The sequence below is a fragment of the Dendrobates tinctorius genome, unplaced genomic scaffold, assembly GCF_039654945.1.
Source record: "Dendrobates tinctorius isolate UK_male_01 unplaced genomic scaffold, ASM3965494v1 ptg000140l, whole genome shotgun sequence".
NCBI classification, from domain to species: domain Eukaryota; kingdom Metazoa; phylum Chordata; class Amphibia; order Anura; family Dendrobatidae; genus Dendrobates; species Dendrobates tinctorius.
Genome location: NW_027361808.1, coordinates 12,846,783 through 12,863,701, shown reverse-complemented (window position 1 = coordinate 12,863,701; position 16,919 = coordinate 12,846,783). Strand labels below are relative to the sequence as shown.

At 45.3% G+C, this 16,919-nt stretch overlaps 1 protein-coding gene across 3 annotated transcripts in view; it reads right to left on the bottom strand.

The window, feature by feature from the left end:
* SMYD3 (SET and MYND domain containing 3) overlaps positions 1-16,919 on the bottom strand; it is a 1,185,047-nt gene that overhangs the window by 54,016 nt on the left and 1,114,112 nt on the right. For all 3 annotated transcript variants that reach the window (XM_073545142.1, XM_073545139.1, XM_073545141.1), the window contains one exon: positions 14,437-14,545. In XM_073545142.1, the coding sequence (XP_073401243.1) occupies positions 14,437-14,545 (109 nt within the window). The remainder of the gene's footprint in view (positions 1-14,436; positions 14,546-16,919) is intronic.

Genomic DNA, 16,919 nt, shown 5'->3' with positions numbered 1-16,919 from the left:
TGGCCCTCGTCAGTGCAAAGTATGAGAACTGATTCGGCTAGGTGAGAGGCTCTGGACTGAGGTCTAAGGGGTAAGGTTTCTCCTTGTGGAGTGACATACCAGCTCTGGCTTGTCAAGGTAAGGAGGCTTATTCGCCGTGCAATGCTCCTCTGGGAAATTTAATATGCAAATTGCCTCTTCAGAGAAAGAGGACTTGAACTCTATAGCGCCACCTGTTGGTAGTAGCGATCCTACAAGTCACAATCGACCCTTTGCACTGACGAGGGCCAATAGCCCGAAACACCATGTCTGCAAATTGAGTTTCTGATTTGGCTTTTATTCTAAGTCATATTGCAAGACTCATTAAATGATATATGTCTCCTTTCTTTGGATAATGGTACCCGCACACACACACCCTTCTTTTTGTCCATCTTGTTCCATTTATTACATTATTTATTTCCACTGTGGTTACTGCTGGTTATACCAGAGTATTCATTTCAGCAGTACTAAACTATTTCTCATTTTTTTCACTTACCCTTTCTTTCTTCTTTGTTGGGTTTTTCCTTATTATGCCTATATTATAGAACTATCTTGGTTTTTCTATCACATCACATTAAACATGTTCGCAATAAAGCACACAGCTGCCGGCTGTTGATGTATAGTTCTCTCTAATATTTTCGTTTCCCTCCTATTTTTTGTATCCCGAATTTTGATGATTTCTTTGTTTGTATCGTATGAATGTTGTTAATTTTATTATGTTCATTTTTTGTTTAAATGTCTGTAGACTTCTTTGAGAAAGGCATTGGTGCTGAAACGTCAGACGGATTGAATGTCTGTTTTCCCCACTATGTCGTTTGTTCGATAAATTGGAAATCATTTGAAACTTTCATTATTTAGTAACTTATTGAGTGCCGAAGGTTATCTTTCTACAGTGTGGAGAAGCTGGTGGTGGTGATGCTGTCAAATCTTCTCTTTTCAGGGAGGCAGGAGGTCGTGTTGATCATGAGCGGGAGGAAGAGGCTGAGACCACAGCAGAAGAGGGAGCAGGAGGAGACTCAGATCTGTTATGCATTTTAAGGTGTGTGCTCTACTGCACCTCGTGTTTGGAATTCAGATGCTTTGTCAAACAGGTGCTACTGCTCAGGTACAGAACATTAATGCCTCGCTGAAGGGTCTGACGGCACAGCGTGCAAACTACCTGTTGCTTGTCAGCAGCACATTCCCTGAAAAAATGCCATGCCAGGGAACTCTTTTGAGCTGACTTTAGTGTGCTCACTTCAGCGGCGCAGTGGGCCGCCTGCTGCACCTTTGCACCCTGCTTCCTCCTTTGCTGTGCTGCAGTAGCAGCATGGCCAACTCCTCTTCTTTCGAACTGGGCATGTAACATGGAAGGCCTCCGCTCCATGTGAGCTCTAGGACCTCATCATCCCCTGCATCATCTTCCACCCACTCTTCAACCCTGCACCATGCTGAAAGACTCTGCAGTTGGGAACGTCCTGTCTCCTGTGTGTATCAGAGAAAGGTGTTGTATTTGGGCACGCAGCAGGTACAGAATGATCATGCCTCGCCATGCATCAGCTACACCACCACCACCACGACTGCGTGCACATCCCCTATTTGATGCTCTTTTCATTTTTGGAAGTGCTTTATCTAACTACTTGCAAAGAGATGGCGGAAGAGTAAATTTATTTGCAACCCTACTAGAAAACACACAGTGGTCCTGAAAGATTACATCTTTGGCCTAAAAATGGCAATGAGATCGCTGATGCCAATTATTTATTTCCCAGACTACTATAAAACACACACTGCTTTAAAAAAAATTATTTCTATGGCCTAAAAATGACAAGATAGCTGATGCCAATTATTTATTTACCACACTACTAGAAAACACACAGCGGTAGTGAAAAACTATGTCTTTAGTCTATAAAGTTATGCGCTCACGATCAGGATTAGCTGCATTTTGGATGCAGCGCACTTGCGTTGCGTTCAAAATGCTGCATTGTACAGTACAAGCACAGTGGATGGGATTTAAAGAAATTCCATGCTCGCTGTGCTTCTACTTGATGCTGTATAAACTCACCTGCGACGGGGGTATTCGAGGTGCAGCACGTCATTTTCTGTTGCGAGACAACAACAGATATGTATTGGATGCGGTAAATCTATATTGTTCATTGAAAACATGCAGATTTATCTGCGTGATTAGAACGCAGTGCTTTGGGCACAGTGAAAAAAGCATCCAAAGCGCTGCTACTTCCTGATCATGGGAACGTACCCTTAATGGCAACGACATGGCTGATACCAATTATTTATTTCCCAGACTACTAGAAAACACACAGCGGCTTAAAGGCACAGTACTCTCACCGGTGGGGTTGCAGAGTACAACCAGAGGCTTTGGGCACAGTACTCCCACAGATATGGGTTGCAGAGTACACATAGTGGCTTTTTGGCACAGTACCCCCAGAGATATGAGCTGAGAGTACACACAGCTGCTTTTTAGCACAGTACTACCACAGATATGGGTTTCATTGCAGCCATTTGGTAAATTCAAAAAAGTTCATTTTTTTCTCATTAATATACACGCTACACCCCATTCCTGACTGAAAAAAAGAGAAATGTAGAAATTTTTGCAAATTTGTTGAAAAAGAAAAACTGAAATATCACATGATCATAAGTATTCAGACCCTTAGCTCAGACACTCATATTTAACTCACATGTTGTCCATTTCCTTGCGATCCTCCTTGAGATCATAGAATCATAGAATCATAGGATCGTAGAGTTGGAAGGGACCTCCTGGGCCATCTGGTCCAACCCCCTGCTCAAAGCAGGATTCGCTAAATCATCCCAGTCAGATGTCTGTCCAGCCTCTGTTTGAAGACTTCCATTGAAGGAGAACTCACCACTTCTCGTGGCAGCCTGTGCCACTCATTGATCACTCTAACTGTCAAAAAGTTTTTTCTAATATCTAATCTGTGTCTCCACCCATTCAGTTTCATCCCATTGCTTCTAGTCTTTCCTTGTGCAAATGAGAATAAAGTTGATCCTTCTACAATGTGACAGCCCTTTAGATATTTGTAGACAGCTATTAAGTCTCCTCTCAGTCTTCTCTTTTGCAAACTAAACATTCCCAAATCCTGCAACCTTTCCTCATAAGACAGGGTTTGCAGACCGGTCACCATTCTGGTCGCTCTTTTCTGAACTTGCTCCAGTTTGTTGATGTCTTTTTTAAAATGTGGTGCCCAAAACTGGACACAATATTCCAGATGAGGTCTGACCAAAGAGGAGTAGAGGGAAATAATGACTTCACGTGATCTAGACTGTATGCTTCTGTTAATACATCCTAGAATTGCATTTGCCTTTTTTGCTGCTGCATCACATGGTTCTACTCCTTCATTGGAGTCCAGCTGTGTTTAATTAAACTGATAGGACTTGATTTGTAAAGGCACACACCTGTTTATATAAGACCTCACAAGTGAATTTCTGCAATACTCAGGGTTGTTAAGAGCACAGTCATCTCCATATTCCTTAAATGGAAGAAGTTTGGTACCACCAGAGGTCTTCCTAGACCTGGGCATCCAAACAAACTGAGCAGTAGTGGGAGAAGAGCCTTGGTGAGCGAGGTAAAGAAGAATCCCAAGATCTCTGTGGCTGAGCTCCACAGATGCAGTAAGGAGATGGGAGAAAGTTCCACAAAGTCAACTATCACTGCAGCCCTCCACCAATCGTGTCTTTATGGCAGTGTGGCCCATTGGAAGCCTCTCCTCAGTGCCAGACATATGAAAGCCCACATAGAGTTTGCTAAGTAACATATGAAGGACTCCCAGACTATGAGAAATAAGTCTCTGGTCTGATGAGACAAAGATAGAACTTTTTGGTGATAATTCTAAGCGGTATGTGTGGAGAAAACCAGGCACTGCTCATCACTTGCCCAATACAATCCCAACAGTGAAACATGGTGGTGGCAGCATGATGCTATGGGGGTGTTTTTCAGATGCAGGGACAGGACAACTGGTTGCAATTGATGGAAACATGAATGCGGCCAAGTACAGAGATATCCTGGATGAAAACCTATTCCTGAGTGCTAGACAAATACCCTAAGCACACAGCTAAAATAACAAAGTTCCTTTAGAACAACTCTGGGACCATTCTTGACTGGCCCAGTCAGAATCCTGACCTAAACCCAATTGAGCATCTCTGGAGAGACCTGAAAATGGCTGTACACCAACGGTCACCATCCAGCCTGATTGAACTAGAGAGGATCTGCATGGAAGAATGGCAGAGGATCCTCAAATCCAGGTGTGAAAAACTTATTGCATCATTCCCAAGAAGACGCATGGCTGTACTTCCTCAAAAGGGTGTTTCTACTCAATAGTGAGTAAAGGGTCTGAATACTTATGACCATGTGATATTTCAGTTATTCTTTTTTAATACATTTGCAAAAATTTCTACATTTCTGTTTTTTTCAGTTAAAATGGGGTACATTAATGAGAAAAAAAATGATTTTTTTGAATTTACCAAATGGCTGCAATGAAACAAAGAGTGAAAAATGTAAAGGGGTATGAATACTTTCCGCACCCACTGTATATTTCAGTAACAAAGTGAATAGTAGGCATTTTTCAGGATTTATTCTCCTTTTTAATATTTTTATTATGAAAGTAATACAGCCTAGCCCACACAATAGGAAAAGTGGTTCATATTGTTCATTGCTATTTTACATATAAAAGAAGATACCGATGTAGGATATGAATAGTAATACTTTAGAAATCATTGAATAAACTGTTTAATCCCCTTCTGTCAGATCACTGTAACTTAAGGTTCTAATGAAGCAGTCCCCACGTCATTAGATAGTAATCTACTCTGAATCTCCATGATATTAGAGACATCCATCTAGTAGCATGTTGGACTTCCACTTGAAAGCTGTTTGTAGTTGACGCAAATTAAAAGGAGGTACTGACATGCTTTGACTAAACTGTTCTACTTTGTCTACAGGATTAAGATCTGGAGGCCAGGCCAGAAAATCAAGATAAATTTGCTGTTTGTAGAATCAATCCATGACTACCATCATCGTGCTTTGTCCTGCTGAAAGTGTCCTATTGCCATAGGTGCTTTCACATCCGTTTAGTGGCACACGTCAGGGCTTATGTCAGAATCCCCCACAAAACAGGATTCGGACTTATGTGTTGATGGGCCGTAGACCAAAATGGTGGCAATAGAGCGAACGTGTGCTTCGATATGTATCATTTTTGGGCGTCTGCACCTACTGGAGGTAGTAAGCCCCTATTGTCCAAACATTCATCCACAGTTATCACAGAATTAGCGGTATGCCAAAGAAAATATTCCCCACTCTGTTACTCCACCTCCATCAGCCTGAACTATTGATACTTGACAGGAAGGTTTCTTCAATTCATGCCACTTATACCAAACTATTTTTAATTAACCCCTTAACTCCCAAAGGTATTTTAGTTTTTGCATTTTCATTTTTTGCTCCCCTTTTTCCCAGAGCCACAACTTTTTTATTTTTTGGTCAATATGGGCTTGTTTTTTGCGAGACGAGTTGTACTTTTTAACGACACCATTGGTTTTAACATATCATGTAGCGAAAAATGGGAAAATAATTTCAAGTGCAGTAAAATTGAAAAAAAAAGTGCAATCCCACACTTGCTTTTTGATTTCTTTTTACCTTGTTCACTAAATGCTAAAACTGACCTACCATTATGATTCTCCAGCTGATTACGAGTTCATAAACACCAAACATGTCTAGGTTCTTTTTATCTAAGTGGTGAAAAAAAATTCCAGTTTGTTAAAAAAAGGGCCATTTTCTGATACCCGTAGCGTGTCCATTTTTCTTGTTCTTGGGCTGGGTGAGGGCTTATTTTTTGCTGAGCTGAAGTTTTAATGATATAATATTGGTGCAGATACAATCTTTTGATCGCCCGTTACTGCATTTTAATGCAATGTTGCGGCGACCAAAAAAACGTAATTCTGGATATTTGACTTTTTTTCTTGCTACGCCATTATAACGATTGGGTTAATTTTTTTTTATATTGATTGGGCGATTCTGAACGCGGCAATACCAGATATGTATATGTTTGATTTTTTTTATTGTTTTATTTTGAATGTGGCAAAAGGGTCATGATTTGAACTTTTATATTTTTTTATTTTTTTAATATTTTTAAAAACTTTTTTTTTTTTTTAACTTTTGACATGCTTCAGTAGTCAATAATGGGAGACTAGAAGCTGACATAACTCGATCGCCTCTGCTACATACAGATCGCCGGTATGTAGCAGAATTGCTGACTTGCTATGAGCGCCAAACACCGGGCAGTGCTCATAGCAATCCGGCAGTGACAATCATAGAGGTCTACTGGAGACCTCTGGTTGTCATGCCAACCATCGGTGACCTGCGGTCATGTGATACGGGCACCAATGGGTGGGATTTACGGCTCACTAGCCAGAAGTGCATGTTAAAGGCCGTTGTCAGAGTTTGACAGCGGCATTTAACTAGTTAACAGCCGCAGGTGGAATGTGATTCCACCCGTGGCTGTTAGAGGCACATGTCAGCTGTTTACAACAGCTGATATGTGCTGGAAAAGATGTGGGGTCAGCGCCGGAGCCCACATCAAAGGGAGGGAGTCCAACATCGGCGTACTTTTACACCTGATGTTGGAAAGGGGTTAAAATTTATCTGACCAGGTAATGTTTTTCCACTGCTCAGTAATCCAATTTTTGCACGCATTTTCTCACTGGACTTTTGCTCTACTGTTTCTCTTAACAACTGCACTCAAACTGGTCACCTGTTATTAAATCCCCCCTGATCTCTTTTGCCATTCAGTTGTTTATGACCACAGGATTCCATTTCACCGGATACTATTCCTTGATCACAATATTCTCCGTATATTCTTGACAATATGAGAAAACCTCACAAGGTTTACTGTGTTTAAATTACTGGTCTCTGCTAATTTAGCATCAATGATCCCGCCTCAATCAAAGTTGCTCAATTTTCTTGATATTTCCATCTTAATGTGGATTCACACTGAAATGGATCCATGAAAAACTTCTTCACGTGATTTTATCTTTCCCACCAAGCTCACATGTCCAATTTCTGTATAGAGGAGCTTCAGTTATCAAAGGGCATGTTTCCCTAATAAAGTGGTCCTTCAGAGTCTGTTCTCTCACTGCATTTTCGTGCGCACAACATCAATCGCTAGATGGGTCTGTCACTACAGGCTTAAAGGATTGCTCCACTACAATGATATTGATGAACTGTCCTTACGATAGTTCATCAATATCAGATCAGTGGATACACATCACCAGTCAGCTGTTCTGGGCACCAGTAACAGCCAAGTATTGCTTATGTGACTGGGAGAAGATCTGCAGTTTATGGTAGTGTCATGCCGGCGCCGCCTGTCAGGCTGTTGCAGGCGCTCCCTGTCATGCCGGCACCGGCTGTCAGGTCGGTACCAGTACGCACTGTCATGCCGGGCCCCGGTCCCCCTGCTGCTGCTCCCAGGATCTCCCCCCATCTCTCCGCTCACCGCTCCTGCCACTGCGCTGCGTCCTCAGCCTTCCGTCCAGCAACCCGGGGGATCCAGAATGCTAATCCTCCTCCCTGTCTTGCTCCTGTCCTGGGCATGTGCCTTAGGCCACGGGCACGTGCTCCTCTCTCCCCTTAACTCCTTCTGCACCATCCAGGTGGAGCGATCTCCAATCAAGCTCCAGCACAGGGTATATCAGGCGGCTCCTCCCTCATGGAGGCGGCCTGATTATCGTGTGCATCCTGTGTGGTACTCTGGCCCCGTCCTGACGCTCTCTGACTTCAGTCGTCCTGACTCCGGTCGCTCCTGACTCCGGTCGCCCCTGCCTCCGGTTGCCGTGTCCTCCTGCTTAGTCACCTGCACCTCCACATCCGTATTCCTTTCCACCTGTCTTAGCCTCCGCCTTGCTAGCCTCATTTCCCCAGGCCGGGTTAGGCAATCTCGTTCACACAGAGCCGTCCCTCTTGGTATCAGCTGTCGCGGTATTCGACTCCCTCTGGCCTGCTCCTAACGGTCCCTGTATAGGGGTCGGCATCACCTGGTCAGATCGCCCCTGGGAGCTTCGGTGCCGTGACCCAGAGGGTCCACTCTCTCCACACATCACAGTATAATCAGGCCATGGACCCCGCTGGTGCCTCGGCCACGACCCAAAAAGAATTACTCTTTTTGCGGGAGAACCAAACCCAGATTATGGCCTTTATGAAATCCATGGACACCTGGTTGTCCGCCATGCAAACCTCCGATCCCGGGAGTGCCCCCCTGCTGGCGGGACTCCAGCAGGAGCTCGCGCAGCAGCGTGATACTCAGTCCCATATCCTTAGTTATATGGCTTCTGTTGATGATCGTTTACTTTCCCTTCAGTCCTCTGCCGGGGCCTCTGCCCCGTCTCGTGACTCAGTCCCTCACCCCCCGCCACGTTTGGGTAAGCCTCCTAGATATAGCGGGGATCTTAAATTGTGTCGGGGGTTCCTCAACCAATGCCGCTTACATTTCGAGCTTTTGCCCCAGCACTACCCATCTGATCGCGCCAAGGTGGCATTTATCATATCCCATCTCGAGGGGGAGGCCTTGGCGTGGGTGAATCCCCTATGGGAGCGGGATGACCCAGTTGTGTCCAGCATACAAAACTTCATGGACACCTTCCGCCGGGTTTTTGATGAACCAGGGCGCTTGGCTTCCACCACTGAGTCCCTTTTTAACCTCCATCAGGGAACTCATACAGTGGGACAGTATGCCATTCGTTTCATAACACTATCCTCGGAGCTGGGATGGAATAATGAGGCTTTGGTAGGGGCCTTTTGGAGGGGTCTTTCGAGTAAAATCAAAGACGAGCTTGCTGGTAGGGACACCCCCACTGCATTAGAGGACCTTATATCCCTGGCCACATGTATTGACCTACAGTTCCAGGAGCGCTCTCGTGAGTCATTCAGGGAGAGAGGGCCCTCTAGGTTTAATCCGGTTTTTAGTCCACGTTCCACCAAGCCTCCCAGTAGTGCTGCCCCAGAGCCCATGCAGGTCGACCGCGTGAAGTTGTCTGAGCTGCGGCGCAGGGAGAGACTTGTGCAAGGGTTATGCCTCTATTGTGATGGAGCCAATCACTTTCTATGTTCCTGTCTGGAGAGACCGGGAAACTCCTCCACCTAGGCCAGGTAAGAGAGGCCTCCCTAGGTAACTCTGTTTCCTCTCTACCCCTTACGGTCTCAGCATTAATTATCCTAGGTCGGGAGCGTAGATCTGTGGAGGCGTATGTGGACTCGGGTGTGGCTGGCAACTTCATTCGGATGGAATAAGTTGACAAGTTCCGGATTCCAGTTGTCACCCTTGAAGAACCGCCTATGATCTCCTCTGTGGATGGCAAACCGTTACCTGTGTCCATTACCACGGTTACTCTTGAGTTGAAGATGCAGATCGGAACCCTGCACCGGGAGATAATTGCTTTTTATGTTTTGCCCAATCTGTCCCATGCCCTGCTCCTGGGTTTGCCCTGGCTCAGGCTGCATGAGCCAGTCCTGGATTGGCGCTTGGGGGAAGTCCTTCGCTGGGGTCATTCTTGCCATGAACGCTGTCTGCTGCCAGTCATCCACTCTAGTCTGCACCAAGCACCCGTGGATCTATCAGGGCTTCCCAAGGCCTATCATTCCTTTGCGGATGTCTTCGACAAGAAGGAGGCTGAGACCCTTCTCCTCATCGGGCCTACGACTGCCCCATCGAGCTGGTTCCTGGAGCCAGCCCTCCCAGGGGGAGAACCTATCCGCTGTCCCCGGCAGAAACTTCAGCCATGTCGGAGTACATCCGGGAGAACTTGGCCAAGGGCTTCATCCGGAATTCATCTTCCCCAGCAGGGGCGGGGTTTTTCTTTGTTCGGAAGAAGGATGGATCCCTTTGACCTTGCATCGACTACCTAGGCTTAAACAACATCACGGTCAAGAACAGGTATCCTCTACCACTCATTCCCGAGCTTTGTGACCTCCTGCATGGGGCCCGGATCTTCACTAAGCTGGATCTCCGGGGGGCCTACAATTTGGTCCGAATATGTGCCGAAAACGAGTGGAATACCGCCTTCAACACGCGAGATGGCCATTATGAATATTTGGTTATGCCCCTTGGACTTTGTAACTCTCTGGCAGTCTTCCAAGAATTTGTTAATGAAGTCTTCAGGGATCTTCTCTACTCATGTCTCGTGGTATACCTAGATGACATTCTCATCTTTTCACCCGACCTGCCTTCCCACAGAAGGAGTGTACGCCTAGTCTTGCAATGCCTACGGGAGAATCGACTCTATGCCAAAATAGAGAAATGCCTGTTTGAGCAGACCTCCTTACCCTTCCTGGGGTATATCATCACGGATTCTGGGCTGCGGATGCATCCAGAGAAATTGTCCGCTGTGCTCAAATGGCCGCGTCCTGTCGGGGTGAAAGCCATCCAGGGATTCTTGGGCTTTGCAAGTTATTATAGGCAATTCGTCCCTTTGCTTCTCCTCTTTAACCAAGCCTATTGCTGCCCTTACCCGGAAGAGAGCAAGACCCAACATCTGGCCGTCGGAAGCTGAGGATGCCTTTCTCACCCTGAAGCAGGCCTTCGCCACAGGTCCAGTTTTGCATCGACCAGTGGTCAGCAGGCCCTTCGTCCTGGAGGTGGACCCCTCCTCCACGGGGGCTGGGGCGATCCTCTCCCAGAGGATGCCCACCGGACACTTGGCTCCTTGCGGGTTCTTCTCCAAGTCGTTCTCCCCCGCAGAATGCAATTACACGATTGGAGATCGAGAATTGCTAGCCATCAAGATAGCGTTGGAGGAGTGGTGCTATCTCTTGGAAGGGGCTGTCCATCCCTTTTTGATATTTACTGACCACAAAAACTTAGCCTACCTCCAGTCGGCTCAAAGACTTAACTCCAGACAAGCCAGGTGGTCATTGTTTTTCTCTTGCTTCAACTTCGAGCTCCATTTCCGACCTGGTGACAAAAATACTAAGGCTGACGCGCTGTCCCGGTCCCTGCAGTCTTCCGAAGTAGAGGAAGCTCTGTCTTATGTCATCGATCCTGCCAAAGTTATCACGGTTGCCCCCGTGAGTCTTCACCCTGTCCCGCCGGGCAAGACCATCGTCCCGCAAGAAAAAAGGGTAGAAGTGCTGCACTGGGGTCACTCCTCCAAGATTGCAGGACATATTGGCACCAAGAGGACTCTCGCTCTTCTTTCCCGCTATTACTGGTGGCCTTCCCTCCGTCAAGATGTGTTGGACTTTGTAGCCTCCTGTCCGACCTGTGCAAGAAACAAGGTACCCAGAAGGTTGCCCTCCGGCCTCCTACACCCGTTGCCTGTCCCCGAAGCTCCGTGGCAACATATCGCCATGGATTTTGTTACTGATCTACCTCGCTCCTCCGAATGCACAACTATTTTGGTGGCAGTAGATAGATATTCCAAGATGGCTCATTTCGTTCCATTGTGTGGCTTACCCACGGCTCCAGAATTGGCCAAGATCTTCATTCATCAAATTTTCAGACTACATGGGCTCCCTCAACGGATCATGTTTGATCGCGGGGTACAGTTTACCTCCCGCTTCTGGAGAGCGCTCTATAAACTCTTGGGCATATCTCTGGATTTCTCTTCTGCATATCACCCACAGACCAACGGGCAAGTCAAACGAGTCAACCAAGTTTTGACCTCCTACCTACGCAACTTCGCTAACGCACATCAAGATAATTGGGTAGATCTCCTTCCCTGGGCAGAGTTCGCGCATAATAACCATTCTAATGAATCTACCACCCGATCCCCTTTTTTTGTTGTCTATGGTCAGAACCCAGGTGTACCTCTTCCTATATCTTCTTCCTCTGGCGTTCCTGCTGCCGTTGCACTCTCCCAAGAATTTGCCCAAGTCTGGAGGAAGACCAAGGAGGCTCTCGTACAGGCCGCACTCCGGATGAAGAGACATGCTGACAAGAGGCGGAGGGATCTTCCACCATACCGTCCTGGAGACAAAGTCTGGCTGTCGACCAAACATATCCGCTTGAAAATCCCTTCCTACAAGCTGGGCCCCCGATACATCGGCCCCTTTGAGATTCTTGGACGCATTAACAAGGTGGCCTATAAATTGAGGCTGTCTGCTTCACTCCAGGTCCCTAACGCCTTCCATGTCTCGCTCCTGAAACCAGTCATCCTCAACCAGTTTTGTCCTGCTCCTCCCGGTGCTCCTCAGCCAGTAGGGGCAGATGACGTCTTTGAAGTGAGAGATATTTTGGCCATGAAAAAGGTTAGGGGAAAGACCTTCTTCCTCATCGATTGGAAGGGGTTCAGTCCTGAGGAGAGGTCTTGGGAACCTCGAGAGAATGTTGATGCTCCACGCATCATAGAGAGATCCTTGGCCAATCTCCAGAGGGGGAGACATAAAGGGGGGTACTGTCATGCCGGCGCCGCCTGTCTGGCCGGTGCCGGTGTTCCCTGTCATGCCAGCGCCGGCTGTCAGGTCGGTACCGGCACGCACTGTCATGCCAGGCCCCGCTCCCCCTGCTGGAGCTCCCAGGATCTCCCCCCGTCTCCCCGCTCCTGCCGCCACGCTGTGTCCTCAGCCTTCTGTCCAGCAGCTCGGGGGATCCAGCATGCTAATCCTCCTCCCTGTCTTGCTCCTGTCCTGTAATAATCTAATTCACCGCACACTCAAAGGGGTTTCATGCAAATATGTGTCCATTTTATTATGTACAAAATATGTGGGAGCCAAACAAGAATATATAGCATAAAATAGAAGCGATATAAATATGACGTTTCGGCTCAGTCCGAGCCTTTATCACTTTATCGCTGAATCCAGAGTCGGATCTTTGCATAAGGTGCACAGGGAAGAATAGAACTCCCAAGAAAATAGCCCAAGAAAGGTGGCTGATGTTATATTGCTATAGAGCAGCACTCTTGGGAGTTCTTTTCTTCCCTGCGCACCTTATGCAAAGATCCGACTCTGGATTCAGCGATAAAGTGATAAAGGCTCGGACTGAGCCGAAACGTCATATTTATATCGCTTCTACTTTATGCTATATATTCTTGTTTGGCTCCCACATATTTTGTACATAATAAAATGGACACTTATTTGCATGAAACCCCTTTGAGTGTGCGGTGAATAAGACTATTATTGGTAATAGGACATATTGGTCCATTACACCTGCACCTCGTTATTGGACTAGAGTGCACGCTAACCTCCTGGTTTTTGCTCCTGTCCTGGGCATGCGCCTTAGGCCGCGGGCGCGCCCTCCTCTCTCCCCTTACTCCTTCTGCACCATCCCGGTGGAGCGATCTCCAATGAAGCTCCAGGACAGGATATATCAGGCGGGTCCTCCATCATGGAGGCGCCTGATTATCGTGTGCATCCTGTACGGTACTCTGGCCACGTCCTAACGCTCTCTGACTTCAGTCGTCCTGACTCCGGTCGCTCTGACTCTGGTCGCCCCTGACTCCGGTCGCCCCTGATCCCTGCTTGGTGTGTCCTCCTGCTTAGTCCCCTGCACCTCCACATCCGTATTCCTTTCCACCTGTCTTAGCCTCCGCCTTGCTAGCCTCAGTTCCCCAGGCCCGGATAGGCAATCTCGTTCACACGGAGCCGTCCCTCTTGGTATCAGCTGTCGCGGTATTCGACTCCCTCTGACCTGCTCCTAATGGTCCCTGTATAGTGGTCGGCACCACCTGGTCAGCTCGCCCCTGGGAGCTTCGATGCCATGACCCAGAGGGTCCACTCTTGCCACACATCACAGGTAGCAGCCACTTAACAGTTGATGGAGATATGCTGCAGTTGTCTGAGCTATACTGAGGGAGACATAGATCCATTTCTACTCAAATGAATTGGAGTGGATCTACAATACCCTACAGAAGCCACTAAACAGTTGACGAAGCTGTGCTGTTCAGTTCTTCAGCTGGCAGCAGCGGGCACTATGCAACGATGTAGTGGTTTCCGAACCCTCACCGATCTGATATTGACCTATCCTAATAACACGTCATCAATATCATTGGAGCAGAACCTCGGTGGCAATGAGAAATGTGCCATATCTCATTTACAATGCTGGCAACTTTCTATGTGACAGAGAAATCTCTAAGCTCCCTTTAACTCTACTAACTCTGTCCCTCCCTAAAGTGGATGACTCATAGATTCACATTTATTGACATCATCTGTGTTTCCTGTGGCAAAGAAGGCAAGATGGGATGCAGAGAAGACACAATGTATGTCTTTTCTGCATTTTCCAGTATCAGATCACTGACATCAGTGATGTTCTGCATGGTTATGTCATTATTATCAGTGATCTGCATTTGGAGACATGCAGGATGAATTCAGATCATTAGTTCTCACTGAGATCTTAAATCAAGACAATTAAATGCCTAGTGTGACCTTTAAATTATAATAAAAAAAGACAAATAACTGAAAATAGTTTATTAGAAGTGGAACATTGCACTGACCTGCATGAAAGTAGTCTTAGCGTCAGGAAGTATGCCCAGATGTAGCTGGAGCTTGCCCACTTTAATAATCTGGATAGCCCGTACCGGATGATAATTTGAATAATACAAGCTGAAAACAAATAAAAAATAATAATTTTTCCTTTCCTAAAAAATATAATTTATTTTGAAAAGCAGGATGCTGAACAGGTTAGGATACATAAATCAGGTAATTCATGGAAAAGATAACATGACACTTTTGTGCTGAATGCTTAGAAGTTAAACTAAATGGGAAATTGATTGCAGGAATAATATAAGCACTAATAACGGTATGTCCAATATATTTTTAGACAAATTCCCCTCTGGAAATTGCTTTAAAAAGTGCTAAATAAAAGCTGAAAAAAACGAGCATATGCATTTGTATGGAAAAACGACTTGCTGTTCATATGTTGTCTTTTGAGCGTCTTTTAACTGTTTTATGTGTCTAAAGATGCCAAGCGGTAAAAGAAGTAACCTGAGCGTTCTTCATCCATTTTATTTATAATCTCTTTACTTTATAGCAAATGTCAATGGGATGCCTCGGAAGATGCTCAGAAAATGCCCTGGCCTCTTTTAAGCATTTTGTCAAAATTGTTGCTTCAAAAAGAACTATGGGTTTCATTATCGTTGACTGGAGTTAAAAAACATTTTGAAAACCCAAATAGAAAAGATAACCAAAAAGAGATAGCGCTAGTAAAGAGATCCCAAAGCACAGGCATTCAAAAACGTCAAAAGGCGCTCAGTAAATGACAACAAAAATGCTAAAAAACATGCTTCAGGGTAAAAAAAAAAAGTTGGCATTACCTGAAGCATTATCTTCTTGAAAAACTTGGGCAATTTTCTACAATTCTACTGGGGGCACAACCTCCTGCTTTCTTGCAAGCGATTAACTTTAGTAACTTGCACTATACGTGCTGATGATGTATATTCGGACACTGGCACGTGAACAGACAATTATCATCTATGAGTATAACGACAAATGTATGATTATTAGAGGTCCCACTGCTTGGGCCAAAACAAATCTAAAAAACAGGGGTCCAGTGTTCCTTGTTTAATTGGGGAGATGGTCACACATATGTTACTGCTCCTTTCACAGTCTATGGAACTGATGTAGAAAGCTCAGTGCTGTAGTTTAATAGTTTAAGTAGAAGAACAAAACAAAATTGAGCGCCCACAAGTTCCCCAATTGCTGCGCTATAAACATATGGTCAGCAGAATAGTACATGTAGCAGATGTGTGAATTTTATTTGCCTTTCAGCACATTTCTTCTATTGACAATACCAGGAATAGATCATTGGAAAATTATTAAAGTACATAATCAAAACAGCGCTAGGGAAACAAGGCTTTTCTGACTGGAGAAAAGGCCACAATGGTGGAGAGAATTGCATCGTGTGGTGGCCAATCATGTATCAGCCTAAGGCTGGAGTCACACACACGACAAAAAAATTGGTCCGTTTTTGACAATCGCACAAATGTTTCATGAACAGTGATCCATATGTCATCCGATTTTAAAGCAAGGATGCGATTTTGTCGCATCTAAGTATCTGTTTGACATCCGTGTGACATCTGTCTGCCGAGATTTTGTCGGCGGCTTGTAAAATGGACATAATGGAGCTCAATGACAGGTTAAAACACAAACCAAAGAACAGATATATACACATAGAATACATATATGCCCTAAATGCAACACCATGTGCTAAAATTGTGGTGCAAATTTCTGGCACAAAGTAATCCAACTAATAGGCAGTTTAAACTTAGATTAGACAGGGTTACTGTATCAGCTGTTTCCACATAGACACTGGGATGAATCTGGTGCATATTATGACTGCCTATTCTAAGTTTGCACTAACGATAAAGCAATTTTGATAAACATGCCCCAGTGAACTCAATAAAAGACATGAACAATATAGCAGTATGAGAGTATGCTTATATGACCGTGTTTTTGGTCCTAGTGCCCACTCTGAAAAAAACTCGACCTCACACGGACAACACTCAGACTACAGTTATTCAGTTTGGCAATTCAGATGACAGGATTTCACATGGACGCTTCCATATTTTGGATGAGGCTTGACTATTCAAGTCTGTGGATGTGTAAAAAATAAAAATCGGATCCCATACTGAGCATCCATACTGCATCCGATTTTTACAGCTACATTGCAATTATAAAACTGTATATGGTCTTGTAAATTATATTAACTGATGATGTATAAAAGCAAATGCCATACGGATGTAAAAAACAGCCATACAGATAGCATACTGCTTGTATATGAATGGCATATGGGAGACAATATAAATGAGACATCTTTTGTTTTCTCGGTTAAAAATCAAAATTTTTCATTTGCTTGTGTGAATTTAGCCTAACTATATTATTAGATTGTGCTTGTCTAAAATTGTGACTGTAGCCAGCCATATAGATGAGATGGCGGTTAGCCGAATGATGCTTTGGTCTATCGTACAGCCAACAGCTA